This window comes from Canis lupus, chromosome 37 (assembly GCF_048164855.1).
Source record: "Canis lupus baileyi chromosome 37, mCanLup2.hap1, whole genome shotgun sequence".
NCBI lineage: Eukaryota > Metazoa > Chordata > Mammalia > Carnivora > Canidae > Canis > Canis lupus.
Window position 1 is genome coordinate 5835644 of NC_132874.1, and position 19120 is coordinate 5854763.

Consider the following 19120-nt stretch of genomic DNA (forward strand, 5'->3'; position numbering starts at 1 on the left):
AGCAAATAAACACAACTCTGGGAGGTTAAGTGTGGGTCATGGAGAAGGTAGTAGTTCAAGAGAAGAGCTGAATAGTTATGGATTTAAAAAAAATATTCAGTGTATGTTGGTTGAAGACAGGTTGAAATGTGTAGCAGGTAAATGGCACTTCAGAGAAGGCAGAGAAGGAAGATAGAGTTGGCATCACCTTCATGGCTATTACAGGTAAAATGTCCCAGAAATGATATAGTTACAAACTCAGGGAGTTATTCTGAACTGGTAATGAAATATTCACTGGTGATTATGAAAAGAAAACAGAACAAAATAAATTGAACTATTAATCTTCTTTCCATGTATGGAAATACGACACCATCATAGTTTTTTGGAAAATTGTTACATTTTCATTATGGCCAAGTATGTCATTTATTGCAGAGGTTTCCTAGGTGTGTCAAATGCACGCACACATTTGATCTCCTACTCTTGTGTATTAGTTAATTTCCCCTCACATTTTCTTACTATACGCTTTATGTTTTGAATCCCACTACTAAATGCATAAAGATTGTTGATAGCCTCATCTCCATTGTATCACAAAGTATGGCCTTTTCACATTTTCACCTTAACTTTAAACTTTCCTTATAGTGATGTTGTCACTCCAGCAATTTTAAGTAATTTTTCCTGATGTGCTTTTTTTTTTTTTTTTTTTTTTTTTTGTACTTGCGCCTTAACGTTTCTTAACCACTTCGTTTTAGGTCAGAGCTTCTCAACATTAGAGATACAGACATTTTTGATGGTGTCATATTTGGTCTGGGTGGTTGTGCTGAATGTTGTAGAATATTTAGCAGCATTTTTGGACTCTGCCCAGGAGATGCCAAGATCACGCCACCCTCAGTTATGACACTCAAAACTGTCTCCAGACATTGGAAAATGTCCCCAAGAGTAGAGGCACAATCAGTCTGCAACTGTCATCCTTTGAAAATAACTTTTAGATGTATCACTTGTATCCAGCATCTAATTGGCATTTGCCACCTTTAAAGAAACAGGGTGGGGTATTATTCTTTTAATAAATAACTTGTCCCATCCTATCTTTGATGTTTGGTCTTATTCTGACCTTTAATTGTGCATGTGGGTGTGTGTATCTGCTTATGTTCCCTATGCTTCCTATCTTTTGTTGAATGTCTTTTATTTTGTTTGCATGTGCATGTGTGCCTGCTTGTGTGTGATATTTCCTTTTTCTGAGTTAGAAGGCTGCTAATCTGTTTCCATATTTTTAGCGGTTATAATAATTGCATCATCTGTCAATTCCCTTCCTTTTTTTAGAAAATTAGCTTGATTTTATCTAATGATTTCCCACTCTGAGCCATGAAAAAATAACAGGCTCATATGTCTTCCTATCTTGGACAACAGGTGTAATGTTGCTAGTTTTTTTAAGCTTACTTTTTTGCTCATTTTATTAGAATTAGGGAGAGCCAGAATTCTGTGATCTCCTTATCTCAGAAATCCTTATAATCACTGTGTACCTTAACTTTCCCTCTGTAATTTACATACACGCACTAATATATATATATATATATATACACACACACACGCAGTAATATCTATATAGAGAGTATAAAATATGTGTATATGTGTGTCTGTACATAGAGCAATTGGTCAACAGAACATTCCATCAATTATTATTTATATTTCAATCCCAAACGATAGAGAATTTTCTAAACAAATGTCACTGGAGTTACTCCCTGAGTATCAAAGTATATATTATGTTGGTAATACATTTTTCATTTAATGAATAAATTAAAGGAAAAAAGGGACATGTCCCAGATAAGATATTTTAGGCAAATTTCAACAGAAAAATGTATTTCAGGATGATGGGTATATACACTAGAACTGAAGTATATTATTTCCTGTGAAGAACTTGCCCTACTTCTCAATCTGAATTCTTTCAATACACTAAAAATGATGACCCATGGAGGAAGGCAGAGATGACAGCTGTCAGTACATGTACGGCTCTATGAGTTATTACACTATTGAAATACTTCTCTTCGGATCAGTACAGATTTGCTGCCCTGAATCCTCCCAACTGCCCTAGTCCTTCCCCGAGGACACTGACAGTCTCACCACAATTGAACAATTAAAGAATTAATGCCTATCAGGGAGTACGGCACCCTCAGGGACCCTGGTCTGTTGCTGGAGTGTTCTGTTCTGTTTGGTGGTGCCCATGCTAATTATAAAATTTAAAATTATCCCTGGAAGTAGCAATGGCTCAGAGTCCCACTTCCCATTAGATGATGACTCCATGTGTGTGTGTCCATATCTATATATAGATATATATCTCCCTGAAAGCGGTCATGCTTTAGAACTACTTCCCATTTGACAAGAGATCCACACACACAATGTTGGAGTATGAAGAATCTTTTAGAAGAAAAGTTATTATCTGCCCCACTTTGCATTAGCCTACAGCCAGTATTTGACACTTTTACTTTAAAAACTGTAATCTTAAAGAGTGAATCTGCGAAGTTTCCAGACACATCAGCCTTAGGTCTGGATTTGTCATATATCACCTGTTAAAATTTGTCCAAAGGTACACACTGTTCAGAACAAACATGTGACAAGATACTCTTAGGAGAAGCTAACACAGAGAACTCAGAGAATTAAATCAGAGGACATGAATATTGTATCAGTGAAAAGAAATTACAAGAGAAATTTCCAAACGCTTCCATTATGGCTTTATTATTTAAGGAGCAAATGCCCTCAAGACCCTGCTAACAGCTTCTTAGATGAAGAATTTGGGTTCTGGAGTTACTTAAGGAAGCTGATGACCTGCAAAGCCCTGGCAGAGATAAGCATTAAATACAAGCACTTAGGGGAAAATGTACATCTTAATATGCATGAAATTGACGTACATAGAGGATGTAACAAAATCATTATTTTTGGTTATCCTGAAAAAAGTGCAGTTCAAGAAAGCACCATTGTGATTGATTCTTTTTCCAACATACCCTTCATATTTGCTGTTATGTTTTATAGAAAACAACATACAACCTATCTGATCTTTCAGTCCAGGTTTTGGAAGATGGCTGTTGGGAATTCTTAAATCCATTAACAATACACTTTTCATCATTTTCAACTTTCACTTTGTTAAAGGCAATTCATGACTAATATAATTTGAAATACCATTGTGGTCCTCTTATCTGATGGTTTTTAAACTTCATTTCTTTTACTTTATATCCCACATAATATCTTGCAGCAGACACCTTTCAAGCTTTGTGATATATTTTTAACACTTTTGCATCACAAATGAGACAAGAAAAAAACAGTGCTATTCCAAATTTAAAAATAAACAAAAGAAAATTCAAAGAAACTACAAGCTCTATTCCTAATTAGTAAAAAAAGAAACCTGATGTTACTTAATGTTAAAAATTAGAATCATTTAGAAGAGATGACAAAATTGTTCATTAGTTTCAGGTACTAAAAATTTCATGGCAACTCTAACATCATTTCAGCTATATATTCCAGCTTTTGACAGAAATCAATCATCAGCTTCAGGTATATCCTAAGTCCCCAAATGGCAAACAAATGAAGTTTTGTAAATAAAAACAGACAAGTCTATTCTCAGTGAATGTCTTTGTTGCTCTAAATTATGGACAGGGTTTGGTAAAGAGAGAGATCTTTAAAAGAGTCACGTACAAAAATTAAGGTGAAAGGTAGGTGTAGATAGCAGAAAAAATAGGACAACTATAACTCTTTGCATAAAATATGCCCTTTGCATTATTAGATATTGCAACATCCCATTAACAGGAAATGGGGGTGGGGCGGGGGAGGACAGTGAGGCAGAAAGGAAGCAAAGAAAGTTTACAGAGAAATATGCCCTTCTTTGGAGTCAAATAAATCAATTGGCCTCCCAGAATAAACACAACTCAGGTGTTCCTAGATAGCTTTTTTCCTGGCCATCTACAAGAGTCACAACACCTTTAAATTTTAACATTATGTTGTCAGTTCTTACAGCAGATTTTCCTATTCGTAAGTTTCTAGAAGAAGAGGGGAATGGAGGGCAGCATTAATTTCTCTACCACAGAGCACTGGTCTCTTAATAATTCAGACTTTCACTGTCCAGGAGAAAAAAAATGGATACCTCGTAGAGTCAATGAAATCCTGTCCCAGCTTCAGACTGATAGAGCCTATATATCACCACACTTGTTGCCTAGGATGTAAAATCTAATACTGCTTACACTAAGGCAATTAGAAAGATAGTTTTTAAGGGATGCTACTCATTAAGTAGTAATTCATTAAGATTTTTAGCTCTCCATAAGAGCATTTGGAAAATTGCTAAGGTACAATTATGGCAGTCAAAATTATGGAAAAAGTCAATGCCATTGAAAGAAATTATTTAAAACATTACTTCACCTGTTGATTTACCAGGAGAGGCATATGGTGACATTGAAGCTAATGGTCATGGGCTGCTTTAGATGCAAGGACTTAAAAATGAGAGAAAGTCATCAACAACCCAGTTCTTATTCATTATAATCATTTCATTTAGGAAATCTCTAAGAGGCAGATGGAAATTTTGAGCCTATGAAGAAAGATGACTTTTGTCAGCTTGGCCCTGGAGGGGTGCTGGGTCATGGAAATAAAGTGGTCATAAATTAGTGACAGTTCGTCCACCCTATCCTTGAGGAGGATGCAAATTATTGCTTAGAATTTTGTTTTCCTACATCATACTCTGGTGTGTGTGTGTGTGTGTGTGTGTGTTCGTCCTTGAAAACCACTATAGTGCTTCCCCAGAATAAACTCCTGAAGGGCAGAGGTGATTTCTTGTTCATGCCCAATTGTGTTTGTTAAATGATTCATTTCCAAGTCTTCTTTACATCCCTCCTGATCCCTCGTGAAGTAATAATCCTTCCAGCATCTCACTTGGCCAATCACTTCAATATTCTTTTTTTTTTTAGACTTTATTTATTTATTCATGAGAGACACACAGAGAGAGACAGAGACATAGGCAGAGGAAGAGGCAGGCTCCCTGTGGGGAGCCAGATGCGGGACTTGATCCCAGGACCCCAGATCACAACCTGAGCGGAAGGTGGACTCTCAACCACTGAGCCACCCAGGTGTCCCAATCACTTCAATATTCTTGATGCTGAATCTCTCCAGGCCTTGGTTCTTTACTCTGTCAACTGGGGTTGCTCATCTCAATTTACATAAATGTTAAAAGAAATGAAGAGATGAAAATACCCATTTTAAAACAAAGTACCATACATATATGTCATTTTGAAAAGAACAAAACAGAATGTGTAAAGCAAGAAAAAGATGCGGGCAAACATAAGGAGAGCATGATGGGGGATTGAATGTACCACATTCTCCTTATTCTATACTTCCTGATATTTCCTGGGTCAGTTGTGGAATCATGATTTCACCTCACAATTTTGAACTAGGAAAAAAAGAATCCCCTTTGCTAATACAGGAGACATCTAAGTGAAATATAATGCTATCTTCAAGAACCTGCAGAGAAATAAAGGTAAATTTTAAAGCAAATGACTTCTGTAGTGGCACAGGCCCTTTCACTCAAAATAGTCTCCAGATCTCACCTTCATCATTTCTCTCATTTCCTTTTCATCTAATTAATCAAAATCCTTCCTGGAATGTTCATTTCTGGTCAGTATGTCTTCCTGAATATGAATAAGAAATAAAATACCATTTGATGTTTGAAATTATGGGGGTAATCTCAGTGACGGAAACAGATGACTGGCAAAAGGGAAGGGAATGCCTAGTTAAATATATTCATGAAGATGTTAAAGGCTTATAAAGCCAATATCTGGGAGAGAGAAAGCTGTTGGACTACCAGATCTCTGGCGACGTGTGTTTCTCGAAAGCATCGCCACCATGGATAACAAAGGGTGGTCGCTGAAAGGTATGTGCAACAACTCATGGAATTGCTGAATTATCAATACTCTTCAGGGGGGTGGCACTCATTTGAAATTTTAGCTAATATTCTCTGAGCAAGAGGTTTCAAGTTTACAGAGTTTAGAAGAGCTATCTAGTCATTGCTCTGGAAAGCAATTGTATAAGGGCACAGTAGAACACTCATTCTCAAATGAAGATCCTCCTTCCAGAGACATTGGCTAATGTCTGAGATGTTTTTGGTTGCCTTAATTCGGAATGGGGGTGCCACTGATACCTAGTGGGTAAAACTCAGAGATGCTGCTAAATGTACCACAATATACAGGACAGCTCCCAGAACAAGGAATTATCCAGCTCAAAGTGCCAATAATGGCAAATTTGAGAAATTCCGGCCTGGGATAAGACCATAAATCTCTATGATCCAATTTATCACAACTCCAGAGGTAGATATTAACATTTTCAGGTTTTCAGACTCTGACATGGTTTGGCCACAATGAGTCAGCCTGGTAAAACTCTCAACTTTGAAATCGTAATATATGGACAATGATAGTAGAATTGTCTCTTATAATACTTTGTCAACTGGGTTTAAGCCAAGTGACATTTCAAAAAAGAAAAACAGCCTGGTAATAATTAACCATCTTTACTTTCTTGGTTGACATTTGCAAGAAAAATAAATTAGCAACAACCATAAAATTTATTTTATGAAATGAAGAACAAAAACATTTATCTATTTTATCTCCTCTTTAGACTGTGAGAATCCTTCAGATGATAAATGTACAGATAAATGTAGTCAGAGTTAAATAATATCTATGAAGTTATGAATTTCCTAGAACTGATATTCCAATTTCTTGACCTGCAGCGTACTTTTTATTTATACCTGTAGATTAAATATCTGCTCAGCTAAATTACATGACTATAAAGTACCTAAAATAAACTTTTTGGAAGTATCATGTGTTTGAAAAATTAAAAGTCTGTTATACGATTCACTTCACAACATTTAGATCTTTCATTTTGCAGTTAACAGATTGTGAGTTGCATTCTCTATTAACAAAAAATTTTAGATATTTTAGGCATTTAGGCTTAGGATGTTTTTCACACATAAATCTCTGATAAATGTCCAAGATTTGAAAAGTAGGTGGGGTTTTTTTTGTTCTTGTTTAAGATGGAACAGAAGAAAGGGATAAAATCAACTTTCTAGGCCATTGTTAGCATGGATTAAAGACAAAGTACTGTTCTTTCCAAGTAATGGCAGTGACTCTACAAGCACTGAGCCATTGTCATGCTCCTGGTTACAGGGATGCTGCCTGAGAGCCCACAGGTGTGCGTGACAACCCCATGACAAAGTCAAAGTGATAATACAGGTGACCAGCTCCACCTGCTAATCATAGGACTTGAGGGAAATCACTTAACCTCTCTAAGCCTTCTGCTTCATCAATGTAATTTGATGATAATAATGAAGGTCAAAGCACTCACGAGGTTACCGGGAAACACAAATTAAAAAAAAAAAAATTCAAAGCCTTTGGTAAGGGGTCAAGCAATCACATAGGGTTTTTAAGGTGAGTTAGCAGAGCTAGGCCATAGTATCATCTTATGTTAGATTCTCTTCATACTCCCTATTAGCCATTGCCGATCATATTTATTCTCATCAGGCATGAAAGTAAGACAAACAGGTCTACTGTGCTATGGTTGCCATTTCAGGGTTTAAAAGGAGTAGTCAACACAGAGCTAAAAAGTTATAAATTCATAGAAAGCCCGGCTGCTGGAAATCTGCAGTAACTCCCAAGATGTTAAACTACCTTATAAGAATGACTTAAACACCCTGGCTCAGAGTTAATTTAAGCTCCAAATGTTTGCAAAGTACAGAAGGACTCCTGGGAGCAGTACAAAAATGCAGGGAGTAACCAACTTCTCAAACTATGTATCTGTGCAAATATAATTCTATATCTAAATTTACACAGCAGGAGGCGCGGGTTCTTCCCCACCCTGGCTATAACAGTACCAAATCCGGCTAAGGGCAGGGGGGAGATAAGGCTTCCCGGACAGAATTACTCTAGATAACCTCAGCTGCACAGATCACCTCGGAGTGGTTCGTGTTTTTATTTGAGCAGGGTCACTCCTGCTCCTGCTGCTGCTGGTGTCAGACCTACTCCTGTGCCAGAGCGTGGCCTCCCTGCCCATCTGTCCCAGCGGGGCTGTCAACTGCCAGGTGTCCCTCCGAGACCTGTTTGACCGTGCAGTCATCCTGTCTCACTACATCCACAACCTCTCCTCGGAAATGTTCAACGAATTTGTAAGTATCCTACTCCTTGCTTCTTCCCGGAAGGAACCTTACGTGAATGATGGGGCTCCCCCCATACCTTAAACATGAAAGCTGCAGGAACCAAATCTCAAATAACACACTTTGTAGATTCTTTAAAAAGCCATCAGTTCATAAAACGTGGAACAAGAAAGGGACAGTTTTGTGAAACCTCAAGGTTTCGTAAAGAGTTATAAGAACTCTTTAAAATTTTCCTTGAATTCATTGTCTTTAAATTTTTTTCCAACAAATTTTTTAAGTACCTGTATTAGCCAGCTGGGGCTGCCATAATAGATATCCCCAGGTTGGGTGGCTTAAACGTAAATGTACTTTCTGACAGTTCTAGAAGCTGGAAGTCTGAGATCAGGATGCCAACATGGTCAGGTCCTGAGAAGGGCACACATCTTCCAATCATGCCTTTGCGCTGCCTTCGTGGTGGCAGAGAGTGAGTGGGGGTGGGAGTGGGAGGTTCTCTGGTGTCTCTTCTTGTAAGGACATGAATCCTATTGGATCAGGGCTCCACCCTTATGACATCATTTGACCTTACTTACCTCCATAATGGCCCTATCTTCAAATACAGAACATTGGGGGTCAGGACTTCAACATAGGAATTTCGGGAGAACACAACCTATCACTCCTTAACAACATCTGGCATAAAATACTTGCGGGTGATATTTAAGAAAATGGATGCATGCTGATTTCTTGTCTTTGTGTGTAGAGCACATGTCTCCCTAGGCATTTGTCATCTAGCATACTAGATATTTTAAAAAATGAGAATCACACCGCTCTGAACAGAATTCATCACAAGAAAGTTAACACAAACAATAAACAAACAATAATAGCTCTTCTGAAAACCAAGAATGCTATAAATTATTGTTCTAAGATAATCTAGTTCTAGATTCAGAACTAGAGTTGAAGTGTTGGTTTAGAATTGAAAACAATATTCTACTTCTGATCATGGGATCATGGTACTTTGAAAGTTGTATCAGATCTCTTAGGTCGACCAAGGAGCAAACAGTGTACAAAAGGTTCAATAAATCAGTCACTATAAAGAATGTAGCTCAATGCTTATAATAAATATATATTCCATAGTTCTCTGTATTCACGGAATTTTCTTTCATCCTCAACTTTTTGATAGCCATTCCTTTGTCTTTCACATCTTCCTGGTAATCTCCTTAGATTTTCACAGCTTTGGGGAGAGATTAGCTTTATGTCAATGCTTTAGCTAGTTGTTGAGCAAGGGGTCTCTGTGTGTGTATTTTCATTGAGTCCACTGATTAATATTTCCTAAAGTATTATACCCTGGTTTTTTTACTTACCATTTTGAAGAATTGACGAAATTTTATTATGTACCTATGATGAGCATGGTAAAGTACAGTTGTGTGGATTTACATGTTGGTCAAAGAAAAGTCATAATTTTGTAATGCCTATTTGGCTTGGACCCCCAGTAAACAAAATATTAAATGGCAAAATATAGGTACATATGCACTAGGACATTGGTTCAAATACTAAAGAAAGAGTATACTTAACAAAAATACCTAATGTTTCATATTTTAGTATTTGCTTTCCAAATAGTATCTCATGGAAAGGGTAAAATTAAACAAACAAACAAAAAATCACAAAGAAGGGAATAGGTTGGAATTTTTTTTAAAGAGTTTATTTATTTATTCATGAGAGACACACAGAGAGAGGCAGAGACATAGGCAGAGGGAGAAGAAGGCTCCCTGTGGGGAGCCCAATGTGGGACTTGATCCCAGGACTCTGGGATCATGACCCCAGCCAAAGGCAGACACTCAACCACTGAGCCACCCAGGTGCCCAAGGTCGGGATTTAGAAAGTGAGATTTCTTTTTTTTTTTTTTTTTTAATGCATTGATAGAGAAAAGTCTAAATGAAAGGCAGGGAAAGGGTAACTTTTTCTCAATTCTTTAGTTTTAGTTTTTTATGTAGTTCTCAATTAATAAAAAGATTATACATCTATGAAGTGTGTTAATATTCTGGTAATGGGCTCATTTAACCAATGCTCAAACAACTATAACTAATTAAATTTGCTTACTCGCTTTCAGGATAAAAGGTATGCCCAGGGCCGGGGGTTCATTACCAAGGCCATCAACAGCTGTCACACCTCCTCCCTCTCTACCCCTGAAGACAAGGAGCAAGCCCAACAGATCCACGTAAGTCTTCTATCCAGCTTTCTCACCAATACCACTGAGGCAGTACACTGGTGTTAACATGCTACAGAGTATCAGAGCTCCTGCATTAAGTAATGCTAATCATACAGGCAGAGAAATAGGGAGGAAGAGCAAGTAATCTGAGAGAAATGACAGAATATAATTGAGGAAGCATCAGTAAAACCAGATGCTGACTACAGATTGTAGCAACAAAATAAAAAAGTCTATGAGTAAGTAAATAAATAAATAAAAATCTATAAATTGTTCATACAAACAACATTATTTTAATCAATGGCTTGAACCCAGGATCACATATATTATACCATATGAAAGCCCAAACTGAATTGTACTTCCATGATGTATAAAATAGAAGGTTTGAGAAATTCATGGATAGGTAAGAAATGCAAATGCAGCTCTATTTATTACATGATACCCTTGGCTGCTCCACTGGCAGCATTTCACACTACTGAGCACAGCACCGGGTGAGCCATCTCTTCCAGACTTTGAAGGCCCTCCTTCTGATTCTACTTCTACTTCTTTGACACCTAGTTCTGTCTTCAATCCTCTCTGACTTCTCTGTCACTTCTCACTTCTTATTTGTAAGATTCCCCCAAATTAGGTCCTGTAAAGTATTATGTTTTATTTCTCACAGCTACAATGATTGCCTGTGTTCTGGTGACCACAAAATCTGCCTAGGAAGCCCCAATCATTTATCCTAATTATTTTTTATCATAATAATCTCTTCCTTCTGATTTCCTGCCACAACCACAGTCTTAACATGACTTAAAATAAGCATCTTCACATATATATCCTCATGAATACAATCTGCTTTCTCTTCACAACTTTGTTAATGGGTACTGGCATTCTTTCTGTCTACTAAGCTCATTAATAGTAGTTATGATAATGATGATAATGATGATGTTAAAATTAAGGGAAAGGGTGAAGAAGGATGAGGAGTTAAAATTTATTGAGAGCCACTGCACTTCCAGACACTTCACAAAGCAATGTACATGCATTACTGTTGCTAATCATCACACACACAAAAATCCTAGAACACTAGGCACTCTTATCACATTTGCTGAGATGAGGAAACTGAAGCTTACAGAGGTGATAGAATTTGGATTAGTGATGGGGTGGTAAGCTGTGAGTCTTAGCTTCATCCAGTTTGAAGCCCTCACCCTTAATCGCTGTGCTACAACTAACATGCTAGCATAACCAGATGGCCATTCACTCTGCAGCTTATACATCCTTCACTTCGTATCCCAGGATGTCTTTCTATCTCCACATCTGTTTGATTCTTCTCTACTCTTCACCTCCTTTACACTAGACTAGTTCACGGACCTCAGGAAAGCAAGCATTTTAAATCAGGGCCAAGCAGCTCCTAAGAGTTTCATGTGCGATCCCAACAGTGGGAAAATAGGGGGCAAACCTCCCTTGTAAATTCCACCAAAGCTGTTACTACAGCTAGCATCGTACCATTTTATTCATCAACACAGGTCAACAGAAGAGTCTGCTCTGGTAGCTGCCCGGGGGCAGGGGTTGGTACAGATTGAGGAGAGCATATTCATGAGTGCCATGTCTTCTTCGCTGTCCCTTTGTTCTAATATCATAAAATAAAACCTACAAATCACAAATGAATACATTAAAGGATGATGTGATTCATTAATATGAATGTGTCCTTGGATGAAGGAAGATGATTTGGGCCTTTTGTCATTGGCACTAGTGGAATCTGCCTTTCATGGGGTAGACACACAGTGAGTTCCAACAAAGCTCTTTTTTGGACAAGCAAAACTATCAGATATATAAGAACTCACTGAGTGGGCGGATAGTCAAATTTCCAAGGGAAAACTAAATTCTTCCTGCTATAAACTAGAATTCTCATCTGAGGAAGTAGTTATTCAAACAATCCAGATTTTTTTTTTAATTTTAGCGAAGTTTAAGCCAATAGCTTAAACCTTTTTATTTTTACAACTTTAACCACCTACAAAAAATGTCACATACACATAGGAATAACAAAGAGATAATTTAGGTCAGCCTCTCAGAGCAAAAATCACAAGTGACTAAACCCACTGTCTTATGCATTATTCTATTCTATTCTATTCTATTCTATTCTATTCTATTCTATTCGAGAGACAACAAGTAGAGGGAACAGCAGAGAGAGAAGGAGAAGTAGGCTCCCCACTGAGCAGGGAGCCTGACATGGAGCTCGATCCCAGGACCCCGAAGGCAGACGCTTAACTGACTGAGCCACCCAGGCACCCCTTGTGTTATGCTTTTTTAAATACAATTGTTTTATATGGTCACTTAGCATGAAGACCTTCTGAATCTGATACTGAGGGTGCTGCGCTCCTGGAATGACCCCCTGTATCATCTAGTCACAGAAGTGCGGGGGATGCAAGAAGCCCCAGATGCAATTCTATCCAGAGCCATAGAGATTGAAGAACAAAACAGAAGACTTCTAGAGGGTATGGAGAAGATAGTTGGCCAGGTGAGCAGCCTCCTGATGCTTTTTTGTTTTCTTCATTGATGAAAGAGGTGACCTCCATGGTGAGAAGCAAGTTCCAAAATACCTTGCTTTGAAAGTACAAAATTTAGGCATTTTATATCCTAGGCTGCTATTAAATAATGAAGATTCTAGTAATTCACACGGATAGAATCTATGGTAAGTGAATCTTAGGATATGATACACGACAGGTGCAGCCATCCCCATTTGACACACAAATCCACCAAAGGCTTGCCCCTTCCTGGGGACCGGGGTTTACAATATCTTCTAGGAAAAGACAACTGGAGGGTGGAACTGGCAAGATAAACATTTCTCTTAAAGTATCCCAGGATACCTGCTACTGAAATTCTGCTCATGTTCTTTCTCTTTTCTCCCCACACCAGAGGATGACAGTGGGAATGGAGAAAAGAGAAAAGTAAAATCAGATGAGACGGCATTTTGTGCTACTACCCCAGCCCCACTTCTATTGGACACATTTGTCAGAGAGAGAAGAGACTGTCAGGGATTGAAAAGATGAGGTCAGGGCATCAGTGCTGCCTCACAAGCACCAGATTTCAGGGGGTCACAAAAGAAGGGAGCATAACTTTTTGAAATGTTCTTTATTTTGTCACTTGCAGAATAGTGGTTTCCTCTAAATTCTGTGTTTTCTTTTGTGGGGGGGGGGGCTCCAAAATCAACAGTCATGTCATTACATTTAATCTCCCCAAATAATGTCATATTTAGACTAAGTTAATATTTACAATATAGATCTCCGATCAGATGGAAAAATTTTGGCAAAAGTGAGGTAACATTCAAATAGCTTTATGAAGTTGTCAGAAATGATGTATCATTCTAAAGAAGAAGATGGGACTGTAAGAATAACCAGAGTGATTTTATTCTTCCCTTACTATCTACAAATTATATGTTATCATGTGTCCTTTTTGTCACTTTCATGGAGAGGAGTATATCCAACACAAATACAAACCACATTTGCAACTTGAGACATATGAAATAAACAACTAGATTTTCAAGTTATTTTTATCATTACTGTCAGTTTACTTTCTGAGGGCACTGATTTGTTCTAGAATACTTCATTTGGTATTTTGGTTTTCTTTTTTTTTTTAACCATTTCTTTATTCTTATTCATATCATTGTCCCTTGTACAGTAAATTTCATCTTAGGGCCCAAGCACCAAAAAATAAACAGAAAAGCAAGGCAACAAATACACACACTACAAACAAACACACTTTAAATTTCAATGGGGAATCCCAGGTTTAAAAATTACTCTTACTCTTAAAAAAAAAAAAAATTACTCTTACTCTGTAAGAGATGGTTCAGTAGCTCAGCATCACACTTGGACTTGGGAGCTCTCAAAGCAACTGACATGCCTAGTTGCCAAGCTGGCTACTCCGTTTCTCAATCCTCTGGGGATTTTCCAGTTTGTAAGGGCTCGGGAAGCAGAGATCAGGGTGCCTCTCCCTCATGTTCCTTAGTGTCCTTTTGTTATCATTGTCATGCTTCCCAGCCTACCACCCACCTCTCACCATTGAGGGGTCACTGCTAGCATCCTCACTCTTTTTCATAGGCACTTTCCTCAACAACTCCCACTCCAGAGATCTCAAAACAAAGCACCTTTTGCTCAAAGACATTTGGGGGTTCTCAGTCCTGGGTAGATTGTGAAAGTCTCCTAATTCAGCAGATATTCTTTGTGATAGATGTCACTAGATTATCTTCATCTTAAACCATCAGCTGCAATCCTTATCATTTCTGAGGTCTTTCATACATACACAACATGGAATATATAATCAGTTTGAAGCAGGGAATAGATAAATGTAATTGCGCTGACCTATCAGAAGAAATACGGTACAAAGAACATATCAGAAACAAGGTTTAGGACATGAAATAGATCTTCAAGTTAGAGAACAACCATATATATGGCACAACTATATTGCAACTGAATCTCTCTCAATATGTAGCACCTTTGTGGTTGGTTCTCTGTTTATTTCTATGCGCACATACTTCATCTGTGATCACATACATGTTAGAACACTTACACTTGAATTCAGCTCCCACTTTTTATACTATTAATAGATTTATGATACACTGGCTCAATAATATGTGCCTTTATCTAGAGAGCCTTACATTCATGCTTCTTCCCCAAATCTTCAGGAACAAAGATAAGCAAATACTAATAATACTAAGTCACTGTCTTTTGGTGATTAGGTTCATCCTGGAATCAGAGAAAATGAGGTCTACTCTGTCTGGTCAGGACTTCCATCCCTGCAGATGGCGGATGAAGACACTCGCCTTTTTGCTTTTTATAACCTGCTCCACTGCCTACGCAGGGATTCACATAAGATTGACAATTATCTCAAGCTCCTGAAGTGCCGAATCGTCTACGACAGCAACTGCTAAGCCCACATCCATTCTATCTATTTCTGGGAAGGTTCTTAATGATCCGTCCCATCGCAAGCTTCTCTTAGCTTTATAGCTTTTTAATGCATGCTTGGGTGTAATGGGTCTCATCTTAAAAAATAAAAACTGACTCCTTAGAGATGTCAAAAAAAAAAAAAAGGGAATTTGTCAAAGTTTCTTGTCTTCATTTAATAGAAAATAAAAAGAAAATCCATCACTACCATTGAGAAGTTCCCATTAAAATGTGTCACAAATAGCAGAAGCTAGCATTACAAATAAGACCATAAACAGCTTCTTTTAAAATCATAGTAAATTGTTACAGGTCACATTATTAGAATCAAAGAATTAGGTAATTATTCATCATGCTTGTCATTCTACCAAGAAGAGTGAACTCCCAGCATCATTATGAAAGTCAGCTACACACTATCAGCTAACTCTCACAGTGTTCCAACAGACAACGTAAGCACTCTGAGGCTGTGATGCACCCTCATAGCATAAAGTTTACTGAGCCATCTGCAACTCAGTCCATTCTGGCTGTTATAACAAAACATCATGGACTTAAAAACAATAGAAATTTACTTCCACAGCATGGCCAGGTGAGGGTTCTCTCCCAGGTCCCAGACTTCTGCTGTGTTCCAGAGTAGTGAAAGGACCCAGGGCAGCTCTGTGGGGTCTCTTTTATAAGAGTACTAATTCCATCATGAGGGCTCCACCCTCATAACTTAATCACCCCCAAACCCCCACCTACTACTACTATTGCCTTCTAGCATTTAGGATTTCAACATATGAAATTTGGAGGGTTAGAAATATTCAGACCAGGGCAGATTCAAACAAGAAATGGCATTATTCTTCTCCAGTGGCTGTATTCAACCATGTACCACTGAACTCATCTTGTTGGCCTTATCATGGATGCATCCCATGGATTCGAGTCACTCTGGATCTCATAAGTCCATTCATTTCTCAACTCCATTTCATATTCAACCTATTTAAGATTTTCCTCTGCCCTTTTGTGGCTCATAGGACCTACCAGGGGAAGCAGGTGTTGTCAATTTCTGCAAGGTTTCTTTCCCTCCTACTTCTGGATCTCCATCTCTCGTTGCTATGCTAGAATGGGAGAGAGTATGAGGAGAGATGGGCAAGTTCTGGCATCACTGACTTCTCTGGTGCTGCCGTAGCCTTCTCATTGCCAATAGAAACTAACCTTGAATTCCCTCAAGTGGCAAGTGTCTGTCTTGTGAGACACCCTTGTGATTTTCAAGGATATTTATAAGTGGGACACCCCCACTGTCTAGTTTCTTTACCAGGGGATACTCTCTGGCTTGATTCTTTATCTACCCCACATTTGTGCCACTTGCAGTATTCTCCCCAGCCTCTGCTGCTGCTCCCCTTGCCTTGCCAGCAGCCTACCAGAGAAAACTGGCTCAGGGTCATCTGTCTACTAGGGAACCCACAGCAAACTCATGCATCATAACCATTCCAAAATTTGGGTAGCTATTATACTGTTTTCCTTTTATCCCATCCTGGAGTCTCCTGACAATCCTTTTCTCTTCCTGTTCACATAGACACAAGTGGATCAGAAAGTTGGATTCATAAACACACATCAATCTGATGGATGATACGTGGTTTTCCCCTTCTTTTAAAAACAGTGAATAATTATCTCTGTCAATAATTGTCTTAGAGAGTTGGTCTTGCAAATACTTCCTGCTGGGCCACTGAATCACAACAACCTTCTCATATACTTAGTCTCCTGCTGGAGAAAGGTAACTGGATTAGGGTAGCTCAGCTTGTCCAACTGCTGCTAAACAACCCAGGATTAGGGCTGATCTCTGCTAGCTCTCCTTAGAAGGCAGTGGGATTGCGAGGCTGTTTCTGCAGCAGCTTTAGGGATTTGGCATGAATTCCTAGACAACAGACAAGAGGAAATACTCCATCCAACATCCTGCGAGAGAGGATATAAAAAGTTAAAGCAGGAGGAGGATGAAGAGGGAAGGGGTGGGGAGAAGAAGGGGAAATGTGAGTAAAAGACTTGAGTTGTGAAGGATGAGATGATATCAGCACTGTATTTGGTGACAACTTGAATCTATTGCTTTATTTTTACACCCTAAGAGCAAATATTATCTCATATTCTCCTCATATTCCACTTTATTCTTCTCTCTTCCTTTTCTGAAATTTCCTTTGTATTAGAATATTCTTTGCCCTTACTGATTAGCTTGCAATAGCTCTAGAGACAAGCAGAAATTGACACATCTTCTGATCAGAACTCAAGGCAATTTCCCTCAACCATGTGGTGAAGCCTTTCTCACAAAGACAGGAACACTGTCCAACAAAACTAATTTCCCTCATGGTCAGGATTATTTTTATTTGAGTCCTGCTTCTGCCTCTAGCTGTGCTGACCCAAACCTTTTAGAACACAACAGAAATCTCTGCCCTAAACCAATCATGAACTTCCCTTTTCTCCTGGATGCATACAAAATGTCAGCTTTCTCATATTTCAGATTTCTTTTAAAAGTATGAGAAAAAACCTGTATGCACTTCCTTTCTCAGTCATTTATTGCTGGAAATATCTAATTCTATTGTGTTACAACTTCACTCCCTTTCCTTCAATTTCTAGATATTTCCAACAGAGAGGATGGTATTTATAAGGGGTGAAATTTGGCAACAATGCAATTGTATGAAACATAAGTTCATCATTAGCTCACAGACATCTTCATGTATTCTTCTCTTATAAAGTTTATTCCCAGCACAAATTCAAGACTTCAGATAAATAACTGAGGTGGTGATATTAAAAGGTTTCTCTCAGCTTGACCATGACATATAAACTGAATACTGTAGTTTTCAGACAAGATTGAGCAGAGCCATGGGTGCTCTGTAGAGTCAGCAAGGGGCAGGTGGAAAGGGGATATTTGGGAAGAATATAACAATCACTCCCCGCCAACCAGAGTGAGTCTATTTTTTTGCTTCTTTTATGGATTTCCGTGTAAGATTACATTTGAAGAAACAGGCCCTGTTATAGGAAGAACAGCAGCATTGATTACAAAAGAGAAACAAACTAACAAAAATCCTTGAAATGCACTGATCTCATAGATTTGTCAATCACATATCCTGAGCATGATAAGGACTTAAAGAGATTTTAAAAATCTCTATCTTCCAGAAGTTTGCTCTCAGGTTGTGGAGAGAGTGACATAAACATGCAAATTACTATCCTATGTGGTAGAGAATAGTCAGTACACCAAGTGATGCAAACCAAAGTACTAGAGTGAATTCAAGACAATGAGAAGACATCTGGTTGTGAGAACAAGCAAGTTTTATGGACTTAGGGTTTCTTCAAGGAGTTCTGAGGGGTTGATGGGATATTGATAGGCACAAATAGGATAGTATATCTGTCAATTCATTTAAAATCATTTTGGGATGTCAGTATCTCCTGCATTCTGAACTGTTAATCTAAAAGGAACCGGGCTGTTAATATTTATAGGTATCAGCAAATAATTAAGTTGATCAAAACACAAAAAAAAGTTCACTTTTTTAACAAACATGTAATAGCACTCATTATTATGCTCAGATGATATACTATACACATTACTGCAGGGTAGCAATAGGGGAAAGCATTCAGGGATTGCTTATGTATTATGGAGGATCACATACATCAATTTGGAAAGTTTGCACTTAATCTACAAGGCAATAGGAAATTAGGAAATTTTAGTTCAAGAGAGCAATATGTTCAGAATTGGAAAAGAGAAGCAATAATCTGGTTTGGAGGGTTGTGGGAGTATTGGACTGGCAGGAAAAAGAAGCAGGTCCAGGAACAAGTTGGAATACTGTTATGACACTAAAAGAAAATCAAAGAGGACTATGCCAAGCTGAAAGAAGCAAAGTATATGAGATGTGCAGG

At 38.2% G+C, this 19120-nt stretch overlaps 2 protein-coding genes across 10 annotated transcripts in view; one reads left to right on the top strand and one right to left on the bottom strand.

Annotated features, from left to right (window-relative positions):
* Window positions 1–19120, bottom strand: part of LOC140626332 (uncharacterized) — a 591342-nt gene that overhangs the window by 56957 nt on the left and 515265 nt on the right. For 2 of the 9 annotated variants that reach the window (XR_012025527.1, XR_012025528.1), the window contains exon 1: window positions 8428–8727. The exons of the other annotated variants lie outside the window; for them this stretch is intronic. The gene's annotated coding sequence lies outside the window, so the exon portion shown is untranslated. Of the gene's footprint in view, window positions 1–8427; window positions 8728–19120 lie in introns of those variants that run through there. 9 annotated transcript variants of the gene reach the window in all.
* On the top strand, window positions 5746–15451 carry PRL (prolactin). Its single transcript, XM_072814054.1, has 5 exons — window positions 5746–5878; window positions 7977–8158; window positions 10230–10337; window positions 12643–12822; window positions 15040–15451. Exons 1-5 carry the CDS (start codon window positions 5851–5853, stop codon window positions 15229–15231), a joined length of 690 nt encoding a protein of 229 aa, XP_072670155.1. The 5' UTR covers window positions 5746–5850; the 3' UTR covers window positions 15232–15451.